Source organism: Lepidochelys kempii, chromosome 27 (genome assembly GCF_965140265.1).
Source record: "Lepidochelys kempii isolate rLepKem1 chromosome 27, rLepKem1.hap2, whole genome shotgun sequence".
NCBI lineage: Eukaryota > Metazoa > Chordata > Testudines > Cheloniidae > Lepidochelys > Lepidochelys kempii.
In genome coordinates this window covers 11,089,535-11,105,436 of record NC_133282.1, presented here as the reverse complement: position 1 = coordinate 11,105,436, position 15,902 = coordinate 11,089,535, and the positions used below count along the sequence as shown (strand labels likewise).

Below are 15,902 nucleotides of genomic sequence, written 5' to 3'. Positions count from 1 at the left end.
TGGAGGGCAGGGATAGGATACAGAGGGACCTAGACAAACTGGAGGATTGGGCCAAAAGAAATCTGATGAGGTTCAATAAGGATAAGTGCAGGGTCCTGCACTTAGGACGGAAGAACCCAATGCACAGCTACAGACTAGGGACCGAATGGCTAGGCAGCAGTTCTGCGGAAAAGGACCTAGGGGTGACAGTGGACGAGAAGCTGGATATGAGTCAGCACTGTGCCCTTGTTGCCAAGAAGGCCAATGGCATTTTGGGATGTATAAGTAGGGGCATAGCGAGCAGATCGAGGGACGTGATCGTCCCCCTCTATTCGACATTGGTGAGGCCTCATCTGGAGTACCGTGTCCAGTTTTGGGCCCCACACTACAAGAAGGATGTGGATAAATTGGAGAGAGTCCAGCGAAGGGCAACAAAAATGATTAGGGGTCTGGAACACATGAGTTATGAGGAGAGGCTGAGGGAACTGGGATTGTTTAGTCTGCAGAAGAGAAGAATGAGGAGGATTTGATAGCTGCTTTCAACTACCTGAGAGGTGGTTCCAGAGAGGATGGTTCTAGACTATTCTCAGTGGTGGAAGAGGACAGAACGAGGAGTAATGGTCTCAAGTTGCAGTGGGGGAGGTTTAGGTTGGATATTAGGAAAAACTTTTTCACTAGGAGGGTGGTGAAACACTGGAATGCGTTGCCTAGGGAGGTGGTGGAATCTCCTTCCTTAGGAGTTTTTAAGGTCAGGCTTGACAAAGCCCTGGCTGGGATGATTTAATTGGGGATTGGTCCTGCTTTGAGTAGGGGGTTGGACTAGATGACTTCCTGAGGTCCCTTCCAACCCTGATATTCTATGATTCTATGATTCTTCTTCTCTTTCCCTTTCACTCTCCTACTCTTCTTCCTCCTCTCCTTCCCTCTCCTGCTCCTTTGCTTCCTCCTCTGCTTCTCCTTCCCTTCCTCTTCTTCTCTTTCCCTTTCACTCTCCTCCTCTGCTTCTCCTTCCCCCTCCTCTTCCTCCTCTGCTTCCCCTTCCCTTCCCCTTCCCTCTCCTCCTCCTCTCTCTCCTCTGCTTCCCCTTCCCTTCCTCTCTTTCCCTTTCACTCTCCTCCTCTGCTTCCCCTTCCCTCTCCTCTGCTTCCCCTTTCACTCTCCTCCTCTGCTTCCCCTTCCCCTTCCCTCTCCTCTTCCTCCTCTGCTTCCCCTTCCCTTCCTCTTCTTCTCTTTCCCTTTCACTCTCTTCCTCTTCTTCCCTCTCCTCCTCCTCTTCCTTCTCTGCTTCCCCTTCCCTTCCTCTTCTTCTCTTTCCCTTTCACTCTCCTCCTCTCCTTCCTCCCCTGCTTCTCCTTCCCTCTCCTCCTCCTCTGCTTCCCCTGCCCGTCCTCTTCCTCCTCCTCCTCTTCTTCCTCCCTTCTCCTCTCCTTCCCCTCCACCTCTTCCTCCTCCCTTCTCCTCTCGTTCTCCTCCTCCATTCCCTTTCCTCCTCCTCTCTTTCTTCTCTTCTTTCCCTTTCTCCTCTTATTCCCCTTCCCTCTCCCCTCCTTCTCCTCCTCCTCCTCTCCTTTCCTTCCCCCTCTTCCTCCTCTCCTTCCCTCTCCTGCTCCTCTGCTTCTCCTTCCCTTCCTCTTCCTCCTCTGCTTCCCCTTCCCTTCCTCCTCCTCTTCCTCCTCTGCTTCCCCTTCCCTTCCTCTCTTTCCCTTTCACTCTCCTCCTCTTCTTCCTCCTCTCCTTCCCTCTCCTCCTCCTCTGCTTCCTCTGCTTCTCCTTCCCTTCCTCTTCCTCCTCTGCTTCCCCTTCCCTTCCTCTCTTTCCCTTTCACTCTCCTCCTCTGCTTCTCCTTCCCCCTCCTATTCCTCCTCTGCTTCCCCTTCCCTTCCCCTTCTTCTCTTTCCCTTTCACTCTCCTCCTCTCCTTCCCTCTCCTCCTCCTCTGCTTCTCCTTCCCCTTCCCTCTCCTCCTCCTCTCCTTCCCCCTCTGCTTCTCCTTCCCTCTACTCCTCCTCTGCTTCCCCTTCCCTTCCTCTTCCTCCTCCCTTCTCCTCACCTTCCCCTCCCCCTCTTCCTCCTCCCTTCTCCTCTCCTTCCCCTCTCCCCTCCCTCCTCCTCCATTCCCTTTCCTCCTCCTCTCCTTCTTGTCTTCTTTCCCTTTCTCCTCTTATTCCCATTCCCTCTCCCCTCCTCCTCCTTCTCCTCTCCTTTCCCTCCCCCTCTTCTTCCTCTCCTTCCCTCTCCTCCTCCTCTGCTTCATCCCTTCCTACTCTCCTTCCCCTCCTCCTCTGCTTCATCCTTCTCCTCCCCTTCTTCATCCTCTCTTCTCTTGTCCTTCCCCTCCCCCCTCTTCCTCCTCCCTTCTCTCCTTCCTCCTCTCTTTCCCCTTCCCCTTCCCTCTCCCCTTCTCCTCCTCTCCTTCCCATTCCCTCTCCCCTTCTCCTCCTCTTCCTCCCTCTCCTTCCTCCTCTGCTTCCCCTTCCCTTCCTCTTCCTCTCTTTCCCTTTCACTCTCCTCCTCCTTCCCTCTCTCCCTTCTCTCCATCCTCCCTTCTCCTCTCCTTCCCTTTCCTCCTCCTCTCCTTCTTCTCTTCTTTCCCTTTCCCCTCTTATTCCCCTTTCCTCTCCACTTCCCCTTCTTTCTCGCCTCACCTCCTCTTTTTGCCCCTTCCCTCTCTCCCTTCCCCCCTCCTTCTTTTTTTTCCTCCTCCCCCTCTCTCCCTCCTCCCCTGCTCTTCCTCTCCTATCCCTGCTCTCCCTCTCCTCGATCTCTCTCTCCCACCCCCTTGTTTTCATCCCCACTCCTGCCCCCACTCTTTTGCTTTCTAAGGAATATTGGTAGCGGCATGACCCTTTTCTGTGCAGCAGCAGCGGCCTCTGGTGGCCACTGGAACCTGATCCATTACTGAATCCTCTCGAGTCTGAAAATATCTCATTCCCCCTAGTCCTGCCCTCGAGCTGGCAGGCCCCAGAGCTGAAAAACTCGCTCTTCCAGCAGCATAGGGACAGCCCAGCAGTGTGAGGAGCTTCTGCAGTTACTGCAAACTTGTCTACACAGGGAAATTGAAAAGCATGGCTATGCCAGAATAACTATCCTACTATAGGTTTCAGAGTAGCAGCCGTGTTAGTCTATATTCGCAAAAAGAAAAGGAGTACTTGTGGCACCTTAGGGACTAACCAATTTATTTGAGCATAAGCTTTCGTGAGCTACAGCTCACTTCATCGGATGCATTCAGTGTAAAAGCTCACTTCATCGGATACATTCAGTGGAAAATACACTGAATTTTCCACTGAATGCATCCGATGACGTGAGCTGTAGCTCACGAAAGCTTATGCTCAAATAAATTGGTTAGTCTCTTTAAGGTGCCACAAGTCATCCTTTTCTTTTTATTCTACTATAGCTGTTCTGGAATAATTTCCAGTGTGGACCAGAATAGATTCACACCTACCTTAACCTGGAATAACTTCCCCATCTAGACAAGCTTGGGAAGGGGAAGAGAAGCTGTGAGTGCTGAACTGCTAAGAAGTTTAGGTTCTTGCATGGCAGGAATGTCTCTTTAGTTTGCATTTCAGAGATGTATTCTTTTTCTGTTACGTACAAAGAGAACTGCATTAAAAGAATATTATTAAGGTTGCAACTGGAAGCACTCAATTAGCTTTACCTCTTCCCTTACCCTATTGCTTAGGGCTGTTGATTAATTGCAGTTAACGAACACAATTAACTCCAAAAAATTAATCACGATTAAAAAAATTAATCACAATTAATTGCAGTTTTAATAGCACTGTTAAATAATAGAATATCAACTGAAATTTACTAAGTATTTCTGGATGTTTGTCTGCATTTTCAAATATATTGATTTCGATTACAACACAGAATATAAAGTGTACAGTGCTCACTTTATTATTTTTAATGACAAATATTTGCACTGTAAAAATGATAAACAAAATACATAGTATTTTTCAATTCACTGCATACAAGTATATAGTGCAATCTCTTTGTCATGAAAGCACAACTTACAAATGTAGATTTTTTTTGTTACATAATTTCACTCAAAAACAAAACGATGTAAAACTTTAGAGCCTACAAATCTGCTCAGTCCTATTTCTTGTTCAGACAATCGCTAAGAGAAACTAGTTTTTTTACATTTACTGTCCGCTTCTTATTTACAATGTCACCTGAAAGTGAGAACAGGCATTCGCATGGCACTTTTGTAGCCAGCATTGCAAGGTATTTACACGCCAGATATGCTAAACATTCGTATGCCCCTTCATGCTTTGACCACCATTCCAGAGGACATGCTTCCATGCTGATGACGCTTGTTAGAAAAATAATGCGTTAATTAAATTTGTGACTGAACTCCTATGTCTCCTGTTCTGTTTTACATGCATTCTGCCATATTTCATGTTATAGCCATCTTGTATGATGACCCAGCACATGTTGTTCGTTTTAAGAACACGTTCACTGTAGATTTGGCAAAATGCAAAGCAGGTACCAATGTGAGATTTCTAAAGATAGCTACAGCACTCGGCCCAAGGTTTAAGAATCTGAAGTGCCTTCCAAAATCTGAGGGGACGAGGTGTGCAGCATGCTTTCAGAAGTCTTAAAAGAACAACACTCCGATGCGGAAACTACAAAACCCAAAACACCAAAAAAGAAAATCAACCTTCAGCTGGTGGCATTTGACTTATATGATGAAAATGAACATGCTTCGGTCTGCACTGCTTTGGATCATTATCGAGCAGAACCCGTCATCAGCATGGACGTGTGTCCTCTGGAATGGTGGTTGAAGCATGAAGGGACATATACATTTTTAGCGCATCTGGCATGTAAATATCTTGCGATGCTCGCTACAACCGTGCCATGCGAATGCCTATTCTCATTTTCAGGTGACATTGTAAACAAGAACCGGGCAGCATTATCTCCTGCAAATGTAACCAAAAGTGTTTGTCTGAGCAATTGGCTGAACAAGAAGTAGGACTGTGTGGACTTGTAGGCTCTAAAGTTTTACATTGTTTTATTTTTAATGCAATTTTTTGTACATAATTCTAAATTTGTATGTTCAACTTTCATGATAAAGAGATTGCACTACAGTACTTGTATTAGGTGAATTGAAAAATACTATTTCTTTTGTTTTTTTACAGTGCAAATATTTGTAATAAGAAGAAATATAAAATGAGCACTGTACACTTTGTATTCTGTGTTGTAATTGAAAGCAATATATTTGAAAATATAGAAAACATCCACAAATATTTAAGTAAATGGTATTCTATTGTTAACAGCACGATTAATTGCACGATTAACTGAGATTAATTTTTTTATCATGTTTCAGAGTAACAGCCGTGTTAGTCTGTATTCGCAAAAAGAAAAGGAGTACTTGTGGCACCTTAGAGACTAACCAATTTATTTGAGCATGAGCTTTCGTGAGCTACAGCTCACTTCATCGGATGCATACCGTGGAAACTGCAGCAGACATTATATACACACAGAGATCATGAAACAATACCTCCTCCCACCCCACTGTCCTGCTGGTAATAGCTTATCTAAAGTGATCATCAAGTTGGGCCATTTCCAGCACAAATCCAGGTTTTCTCACCCTCCACCCCCCCACACACACAAACTCACTCTCCTGCTGGTAATAGCCCATCCAAAGTGACAACTCTCTTCACAATGTGCATGATAATCAAGGTGGGCCATTTCCTGCACAAATCCAGGTTTTCTCACCCCCCCACCCCCATACACACACAAACTCACTCTCCTGCTGGTAATAGCTCATCCAAAGTGACCACTCTCCCTACAATGTGCATGGTAATCAAGGTGGGCCATGTCCAGCACATTACGTAAAAGAATAAATGGACACAAATCAGATGTCAAGAATTATAACATTCATAAACCAGTCGGAGAACACTTCAATCTCTCTGGTCACGCAATCACAGACATGAAGGTCGCTATCTTAAAACAAAAAAACTTCAAATCCAGACTCCAGCGAGAAAGTGCTGTATTGGAATTCATTTGCAAATTGGATACTATTAATTTAGGCTTAAATAGAGACTGGGAGTGGCTAAATCATTATGCAAGGTAGCCTATTTCCCCTTGTTTTTTCCTACCCCCCCCCAGACGTTCTGGTTAAACTTGGATTTAAACTTGGAGAGTGGTCAGTTTGGATGAGCTATTGCCAGCAGGAGAGTGAGTTTGTGTGTGTGTCCCCAGGAAAAAGGGGGGGGTGAGAAAGCCTGGATTTGTGCTGGACATGGCCCACCTTGATTACCATGCACATTGTAGGGAGAGTGGTCACTTTGGATGAGCTATTACCAGCAGGAGAGTGAGTTTGTGTGTGTATGGGGGTGGGGGGGTGAGAAAACCTTGATTTGTGCTGGAAATGGCCCACCTTGATTATCATGCACATTGTAGGGAGAGTGGTCACTTTGGATGAGCTATTACCAGCAGGATAGTGAGTTTGTGTATGTGGTTTTTGGAGAGGGGTGAGGGGGTGAGAGAACCTGGATTTGTGCAGGAAATGGCCCACCTTGATTATCATGCACATTGTGAAGAGAGTTGTCACTTTGGATGGGCTATTACCAGCAGGAGAGTGAGTTTGTGTGTGGGGGGGGGGTGGAGGGTGAGAAAACCTGGATTTGTGCTGGAAATGGCCCAACTTGATGATCACTTTAGATAAGCTATTACCAGCAGGACAGTGGGGTGGGAGGAGGTATTGTTTCATGATCTCTGTGTGTATATAATGTCTGCTGCAGTTTCCATGGTATGCATCCGATGAAGTGAGCTGTAGCTCACAAAAGCTCATGCTCAAATAAATTGGTTAGTCTCTAAGGTGTCACAAGTCCTCCTTTTCTTTTTTTATTATGCGATTAATTGCGATTAATTTTTTTAATTGCTTGACACCCCTACTATTGATTAAATATTAAATACATGAATACAACAGAACACATTTCATTTACCAGGGAGCCCACACTGTAAATCTGACCACATCAAATGACGATTTTACATTTACAAGGTCCCAGGATTGCCAACCCCAAACTCATGACATTGGCTTGAAATAATGAGATTTTAAAAATAATAATTTTAAGGTTATTTTTATTTGTCTTCTAGTGCTGAAGCATATAGGGGTTCTTATTTCCAAGCTTTTCTTTGCAACCATGAAGGCTAGAAACTTACCTTTTCAAAGAAAGCTGAGCTTCTCGGGGATTAATCTGATTCTGGAAGCTGGGACTTTAAGAGAAACACCAAATATTATGTGACTCATAATAAACTTCACGAAAGTTGTCTCTCCGGGGAATCATCCTGCAAAGTTCTGAGACCTTCAAGTCCTATTGAAATTCCTGTGGGGAGTGTGCGTGGTTGTGCCATGTAATAGGGGGGAATTACTCTGCGGTGCCTTGGTGGGGGGAAGTGCAAGGGAAGGCAGGGGGAAGAGAATTAAATCCTGAGGCCTACCTTTGTCCCCCTCTTCTCTCCCTCTCCCCCACTTTCCATCCCTTCATCTTTCTGTCTCTCTCTTTCTTTTGTGTCTCTCTCTACAGCTGGAAGCAATTTATGCAAACTTATTTACATACATGTGATTTTGCAAATTTGCAATCATTTGACTAAACCAATAGGTGCTTGCTTTGAGAATCCTGGCCAGTATGCATATAAAGACTTTGGGATGGTATGGTCTCTTCAATTCTTGGGCTCTCTGCTGCACCTGCCAAGAAGATGGCCAATATAACAGTGGTGTTTATAAGGTGGACACCTTTCTACTGGCAGGTGGAATGAGACTCTTCAATTCATTGCACACAGGTCACTGAATGACTGGGCATTGCTTCAAACTGTGTGATACAGAGAAGCATCTGAAGACCCAAGAAGCCTTTGTCCTCTGCTGCTAAGTGTGAGAGAAGGGAGGTGTCTTAAGGAGCAGGATGTGGGTTAATTTCTCCAGCTTCATCTCAACAGTCTTATCCCCCCACCAAGTGCAAGTGACTCCTCAGAACGAAAGCCAGATCCATCTGCCTCTTCCATTCCATAGGGGATGGTTCTGAGTCTCCCAACATCCAAACCATCTTTGGTATGAAATGCTCTCTTATCTCAGACAGAAAGAGATACTGCCACAGGCTCTCCTTAGAATGGAAACCTATTTTTACCTCTCCTCAGAGCTTCCAGGACATGAGCAAAGCAACCAAGCTATAAAAGGGCACAGCATCAACTATTGTCCTGGGACTCGCTAGGATCGAGTGATGATTTTTATAGCCTCCTCCAGCTGCGAAGTGCAATTCTGCATGAGGGGCGCCGGCTGATGTTGACAGATCCTTTCTATAAATGCTCCTGGCCTTAAGACCACCCACCCTCTGGGAGCCTCAGCATCAGCAGTCGTGGGGACAGGTGGTGGAATGGAGTTACAGGGACCTGGGCCTGGGGGCAGCTGCACAAACAGTTGGACAATTGACATTCTCATGATAGTCTCACTTTGCAGTGCTGTTTTGCCCTGATTTAAATTTGATTTAAATAGGGTGTGTATGCCTGATCACAGCCCTCACTCCAAATCCTCTACACAGGTGGGTGAAAGCTGAGTTCTTCCTTCTCTGGGATGAACCCCAGTCTGCCTGAATATGGGGCATGATGGTTTGGGGAAGGGAAAGCCTCTAGCCTGCCTACAGTGGGCCCCTGCCAGCTGAGCTGACAGTAGTTATGTGGATGGGTCCCTATTTGTACCACCCCAAGCAAGAGGCGGAGCTACATCTAGCTTTAAACAGAGCATGAGTGAGATTCTTTCCCAACAGCTTCTACCGTTGTAACCAGCCTGCCCACAAATGCATGTGGGAGAATGAAAGGTGAAGGCTGGGTGAGAGAACATTTGAGGATTTGCTGGAGAACTTCTGGAGACTACAGAAAGAAAAAGCAAATCTAAGCACGCACTGCACCTCTTTCCCCCTAGACCCATCTGTCCTTGCAGTGAATGTCAAGGCACAATCCAAGGGAGAGGCAGAAGGAAAAGGAGCATCAAGCTATGGATATGTATCACACATCCATCACTCCACTTCTGGGACACGGTTGGCCTGGAGCTAGAATACCATAGCCATGTGCTAACATCAGCATTCAGTTCCCGGCAAAATAAAACTTGAAATAAGGTTATTTTTTTTAGCTTTCAAAGCTATAGAAAAAGAACATTAGTTTTTCTCATTTAGTCTTCAGTGAGTCATTTTTCACCAGTTTCCTTTTTCAGGGCTTCTCAGTCTGACAGGCTTGACTTACTAGCTTTAGATGCTCTTTAGTTTGAAGGATATTTGTCATTGCTTCTTTCAAACACCCACCTCCCCCTTGTATTTTGTAAAATATTTTCCTTCTTGCTTTGGGCTGGGAAATGTTCTTTTATACGGAAACCCTTTCCTTCCAAATCTGAAAAATGTATGCAATCTGTATACAGTATATGAATTCAATATTCCAAACTGAAATGAACATATTCAATCCATTTGTGTTGTGTCAGACCTTACTCAGAGACAGTTATTGATCAATAATACAACACATTTGATTTCTTCGGTTGTATTTCATATTTTGCAATATGCTGTTTGTTTTCCTATGATAGAAAGGTTTCCTTTTACACTGCCACACCCCTAGACCAGTGGTTCTCAACCTTTCCAGACTACTGTACCCCTTTCAGGAGTCTGCTTTGTCTTGCGTACCCAAAGTTTCACCTCACTTAAAAACTACTTGCTTACAAAATCAGACATAAAAAACAAAAGTGTCAAAGCACACTAGTACTGGAATATTGTTTACTTTCTCGTTTTGTCTGTATAAAATTCTAGTTTGTACTGATTTTGTTAGTGCTTTTTATGTAGCCTGTTGTAAAACTAGACAAATATCTAGATGAATTGATGTACCCGTTAGAAGACCTCTGCGTACCCCCAGGGGTACGCGTGCCCCTGGTTGAGAACCACTGCACTAGACTTCACTGCTATGGAGGGACAATTCTAGGCTTGTGAGGAGAACTCTGCCTCCATGGCTTGGAACTTCAGGTCCCAGGTGGCATTTAGTGGTGGAATAGCCCTTTGACTTGCAAATGGAGCCAATCCAATCTGGAATGACTATGCATGAATCAGTCTGGAAAGGCTCTGGGATACTGACCTTGTGGCCCTGTCTACACTAAGAGAAAAGGTGTGTTTTTAAAACATGGTCACTAACATTTCCAAATCCTAGTGTGGGCAGATCACATTTAGTTTTAACATGTTAGCTTGGTGAGATAAATCAAACTAAAACTACAACTTACCCTATTTAAAAACATGCCTGTTTTCCTAGTAAAGACAGGGCTCCAATGTCACTATTTCAGAGACATTTTCTGAGTCTAAGCCCATTTGAGCAGCTGTTTCCAGGAGTAATTGTGCAGGAGCTGCAGATGGGATCCTTCTACTCCCTCCTCACAGGATACCTCTCCTGTTCCCCCTACTCCGAAACAAGACCCCTCCATTCACCCTGCACTCGCCTAGCTCCAAGATGGGACATCCCTCCTACCACCCAAGATGGCATCTCCAGAAGCACAGAGTTAAATAGACATTCAAGTTACCTCTGAACAGACCCATGGGACTCCCTCACAGAATATCATGGGGAGTCACCAAGAGCTAGTGTCCCAAGAACCATGAGTGTGCTGGAAACAAACACTATGAACCAAATTTTGTTCTCACACACTGTTGTCAATCCAGAGTAACCCCTTCAGTGGAGTGACACTGATTTACACCACTGTAACTGAGCGCAGGAGTTGGCCCAATAAACGTTCTTTTAATTTTGGCCATGATGAAAGGTGGTGACTTGACAGCCCCAAAGGCTGACCTCTTATATCCACAGCAGCAGCGCAAGTTCCCCCCCATGACAACGTTCAGCCATGGGGCCCACCCCTTTTAAGGGACAGAGAGAGAGAGAGAGAGAGGAGCTCAGTCTCCACTACTTGCTCTACAGATCTCACCTCCTCCTTCCCATGTAGTTTTCAGGGGTCCCCAAAGCTGGCTCTGCTCCCTTCCTGTACAAACACCTTTCCCATCCTGCCTCCTGGTGACATCTAACAGCTGACATCTTGCAAGCTGACCAGACCCCCGCTCCCACCTTTCCCTCACCCCCGAGTTTACCTTTAGGGAGCGTGCCCAGTAAGCAACGATGACATTTGATCTCGCTTTTAAAAGGACCAAAGCAAACAGATGACGTTCAAGATGTGGGTGAAATTTAATGGGTCAAATGATGCAGGGAGAAAAAAAATCAAAAGAATAAATTAAGATTAAAAATGGAAGGGCAGACGTGTCCTTTTATATACAGAGGTGATTGCACACAATAGTGTAGGGTTGGTACATTGTGGCTATGAGGACTCTTTGTTGTGGCTCATGTAAGATACAGCTGTGGACTCAGGACATTTTAGGAAGGAAGGGACATGGGTCAAGAATTCTTGCTGTTGGCAATGCTTAGTTGGATGGAAACATTTCAGAAAACCTGGAAGGCAAAACACAGAGCATTTTAATGTAATGACAATGGATGATGATAATAATGTCTGTGAAATAATAGAACCAACACTCAGATGGAGCCAAAATATTAATAGCAATGCTTTCAAGACATGACAAATTGTATTCCATTAACCTAGTTGTGTTTGGAGTTAAATGTCCCCCTGCAGGGTTTGCCACCTAAACATTGCAGCATTGAGCTAGTGCATGAGAATGCAAGAGAAAATTATTTGAAACTGCGGGGGAGATTGTTTACATAGGAATCAGACTCCTGTGGGCAAGGTTTTGCTTTTTTTTTTTTTTAATCGATCTTCTGTTGTTTCAAGTAACCTTTAAAACTGGAAATGACTGGAGCGGAAAGAAGTATTTCTATCTCTTTAGAATTTGTTTATTTTGTGTATTCGACAGCACTTTGTGCGACCTCTGTTTGTAGGGGTCTTTCGCAAAGCAGCAGGGAAAACACATTTAAGAACGCAAGACACTGAGCTAGTGAAATCACAAAAATCAATAGGGGGATTGAGGGGCAGCCGCAGCCTCTAACATTACTTTCAATTCTTTTTTTTTTTTTAAACTGACTAGATTTCAAGTTGATAATATCCCACTCTGGAAAGTGACTCTTACTGGTCTGTTTTCCTTGCGCAAACTGAGTGAAATGCAAAATAAACCACATAAATGGTGAATTTTGCATATTTTCAGTTTTAACAAGGGGTTTTTGGTAATACAGGTATGGAATTTTTTTTTAAACAAACTACTTTTAACATGTCAGCGTCCCTACAGTCATAGATTTTAAGGCTAAAAGGGACCACTATGATAATCTAATTCAGCCTCCTGCATAACAGGCCAAAGAGCCTCACCCAGTAATCTCTGTATCTAGCCCATAATGTCTGTTCAAGCGAGAACATATTTTTGGAAAGAGATCCAGTCTTGATTTCAAGATTTCAGGTGCTGGAGAATTCACCGCATCCCTAGGTGTTTGTTCCTATAGTTATTAATCACCTTTCACAGTTAGAAATCTATGCCTTATTTCTAGTCTGAATTTGTCTAGCTTCAGTTTCCAACCACTGGATTTCAGTTTGCCTTTTAGTGCTAGATTAAAGAGCTATCTACTATTAGAAACAACCTTATATCCATATTTGGAGACCATAATCAAATCAGCTCTTAACTGGCCTACAGTTACCTGGGTTATCCTGTTTACTGCTTTTAAATACTGGGACAACATTAGCTTTTTCCCAGTCCTCTAGAACTGCCCCAATAATTCAAGATATGTTAAAAATCAACATTAAGAGTTCAGAGATCTGTTTGGCCAATTCTTTTAATACTTTTGGATATCATGTCCTGCAGATTTAAAGACACTCCCCCTTCTCCAGTTACTGATGGAATAGAAAGTATTTCATTATCACTATAAAATATGAACACATCATCCTGCTTATTTCCAAATACAGAACAGAAACATTTATTGAATACTTCTGCCTTTTCCACATCAAAATTGACAGCCATAGGGCTCATGCTGCTAGAAATCTTTTTTAAAATAACACAATTCTGAATGTAGCTCATCAGTATGCACGTCGAGGTTTTCTTTTTTTTTGGTATCTCGATGGTATTTCATTGCAAGGTCACCAGACTAGGTTAGTTCAAACATTTTAGGGTAAACAAGGAAAGATCAAGACAAACTCACCCTGAAGAGTCTTGTTTCAACCAGACATGATGTGCTTGACAAAAGCTGAGCAGGAAACAAGAAGAAAGGCATTAAAAAATCCACCCAAACCAGAATGCGAGCCCTTGCCCTCTGGTGCAAACAGCACGTCACAGCAGTTCCCAGCCCTTTTGGGTAACTCCACCAGTTAACCAGAGCTGGGGACAAATTTCCCATAGAGCTCGGGGTGAAATTTCCAAGCGCTAGGCACCTCCCACACCCACAGTTGAGGAGAGCTGCTCAAAACCACTCAGCTCTCAGGAGTTCCCACTGTGCCACTTACAGCCAGATTCTCAAAAGACTTCAGCACCCGGCATGCAGTCAACATGCTGAACACTCTTGAAAACCTTGCCCTGATTGTAGGTCTTTTGCAAATTCCACTCTCAGAGATCAGCAGCACCATTTAATACCAATCACCTTTCATTTAATGGAGTGCAAGTCAGTCCTCTGAGGGACTTGGGCTGCTGTAGAACAATCAAGCTCCCTGGTGGGTGTAACAAGGTGGCCACCTTCAGAGCGGCCCCTTGTGGCACAGGGTGGCTCTGCAGCATCCTTGCCTCAGTTTCCCTCTCCTCAAGGTTCCTGAGTAATTTAATAAAGGCTGTCTTCTATCCGCTTTACATGGGCTCGTTTAGTGTCATAAACAGTTCCAGAATAAAGTCCTCGAAGTCCAAATCAAGAGTTCATATATTTTAAGGTCTATATAAATATCGTTTCCCACTTTTCATCAAGCCACTCCCAGTATTTGCCACCTGGAACCTTCCCTGCCACTCCCAGCACTACCTAGCTAGAGTCTTTTCCCCCCTGGTGTCTCAGGGTCTCCTACAGGAGCCTTCAAACTCCCTATTGCCCACTCATTCCCAGTTCCACACCTTCCCTGCCTGGATTCTCTCCCCAGACCTCCTCCTTATCTACCCCAGAGAGAGGCCTGATTGGATCACATGACCCCCTAGTTACATGACTTGCTTCATTTTCCCCACCTGTGGAGGACAGTAGGTTGTGTCACAGGAAGGGCTGAGACCCTTCTCCCTTTAAAGGGCCAGCCACCCTATAACGGTGGGTTAGAGTACCCACATGTTGGTGGAAGGCAGGCATTGTAATGGTGCACCGGAGCCTAGTACAGAGGTTCATCATTAAAGTGATCCGTGAAAGGAAAGAGGATTAGGCCCCAGTCCTGCAAACGTGTTTAACTTCACACATGCTGAAGTCAAGACTACCAGAAACAAAAGGCTAGAGTACCGGTGCAGGGGCACCCATCTGTGTTTAAGAGTCATGATGCAACATGTTCCTATGTTCTATGTGGTTCCTTGGGATTATGTACACTGAGAAATCTCCCACAAGCTTCCAGGCTTTCCAGCTCCCCCAGAAGTATGGGACTCCTTGGGATTTAGGGGCCCACAGTAACTGTATCACACTCACACTAGCCCTGTCCACAAGGCTCTAACCCAGGGTGAAGTGGCCATCGTGAGCCGAGTTTGGACAGCAGCTTGAAATCTCATCCCAGCTTCCAGGTTTGGATTTTCACAGAGATCAGAAAAGGGATTTGAAAAACGGGAGAAATGATTTGACTTGCACTTTGGCAGCAACATCAGCATCCCTTAACAGGTCCATTTAGTTCTCATCAGAAATGCCAGATGCATGGTCCGATCACGGCTGGAGCTGCGGGCCCTTGAATCCAGGCCGATACTAGAAACATTTCCTGATATAATTACGTCAGTTAGGAGTGTGGGGAACCATTCAGGGAACTGGTAGAAGCTACACCAGCAAAGAGCACTGTTTTGCTGGTGTAACCTAGTCTCCACTAGGCAGGTTTGCAGTTTTGCCTGTACTAGTTCTACTGGCAAACCTTTTCTAGGTTCTAGACAAGGGGTCGGTCTAGAGGAGCACTGCGGAGCATCCCTTTCCCTGCTACAGAAATTGCTCTTGGGGCATTTTGATTGGAAAGCCTGGGAGATCTTGCCCTGCACTTTGAGGTCATATGACACAGCACCAGTGAACTATTGAACACACAGGTACTTCACCTCTGTCCCACACCAAACCCTGTCAGAGTGGGGGCTAGAACTGCCCTCACTCCCCTGCCTTTGCATATGTGACCACTAGGTACATTGCATCCTGGGAACATTTTGTTGGAAATCTCTGGTACATTCTCCCGATTTCAAATTAGTTGAGTAGGATGGGTGTCAGATGGGTTTTCCCCACTCACTGTCCCCCAGTTTCTCTTTCCGTGTGGTCAGAAGATACATTTAGCATCTCAGAGCAGACTGAAATGGCTGGGGTAACCACAAAAGGAATCTTCTCTGCCTACCTTCATAGTTGATGCAGCCGTTGGCATCTTCCTGTCCTGTCATCAATTGCTCCACTTCACTTTCGTTCAGCTTCTCGCCTAGGAGTAGAAGCAGAAGGACAGGTTGGTTAGGATGAGGACTCTGGCACTGCCCCCACCTGGGGCTCATGCTGCTGTGGATTATGTGTGCCGTGGCTACTCCCTGAGAGACATCCAAAGCCTCCCAGATGTCAGGTTAACATCTGGGAGAGGATTTGTCTCTTGGCTAGTTGCTGTATCAAAGGTTGATTAACAGAGCAGACATGAGCCAAGGGGCTACGTATTTGGAACCACTAGAGGAATCCGGAGAAGAGGAGAAAGGAATAAGTGGGCATTATACCTGAGCTAGGCCCCACCCTCAGGACTTCATCCCGAACTGCACAGCCTGGATCTCTGCCACCTGGAACAGACCCTGCCACCCCAAGCTTCACCATTACAGTTCAACCATG

The 15,902-nt window shown here is 45.1% G+C and overlaps 1 protein-coding gene across 4 annotated transcripts in view; it reads right to left on the bottom strand.

Annotated features, from left to right (window-relative positions):
* Positions 1-11,167: 11,167 nt before the first annotated feature.
* LOC140903792 (myosin light chain 4) overlaps positions 11,168-15,902 on the bottom strand; it is a 35,730-nt gene continuing 30,995 nt past the window's right edge. For 3 of the 4 annotated variants that reach the window (XM_073325602.1, XM_073325600.1, XM_073325603.1), the window contains 2 exons: positions 15,436-15,513; positions 14,693-14,829 (listed from right to left, as the gene is read on the bottom strand). In XM_073325602.1, the coding sequence (XP_073181703.1) occupies positions 14,729-14,829; positions 15,436-15,513 (179 nt within the window). In that variant the 3' untranslated portion in view covers positions 14,693-14,728. Of the gene's footprint in view, positions 11,430-13,112; positions 13,158-14,692; positions 14,830-15,435; positions 15,514-15,902 lie in introns of those variants that run through there. The other variant, XM_073325601.1, reaches the window with a different exon arrangement.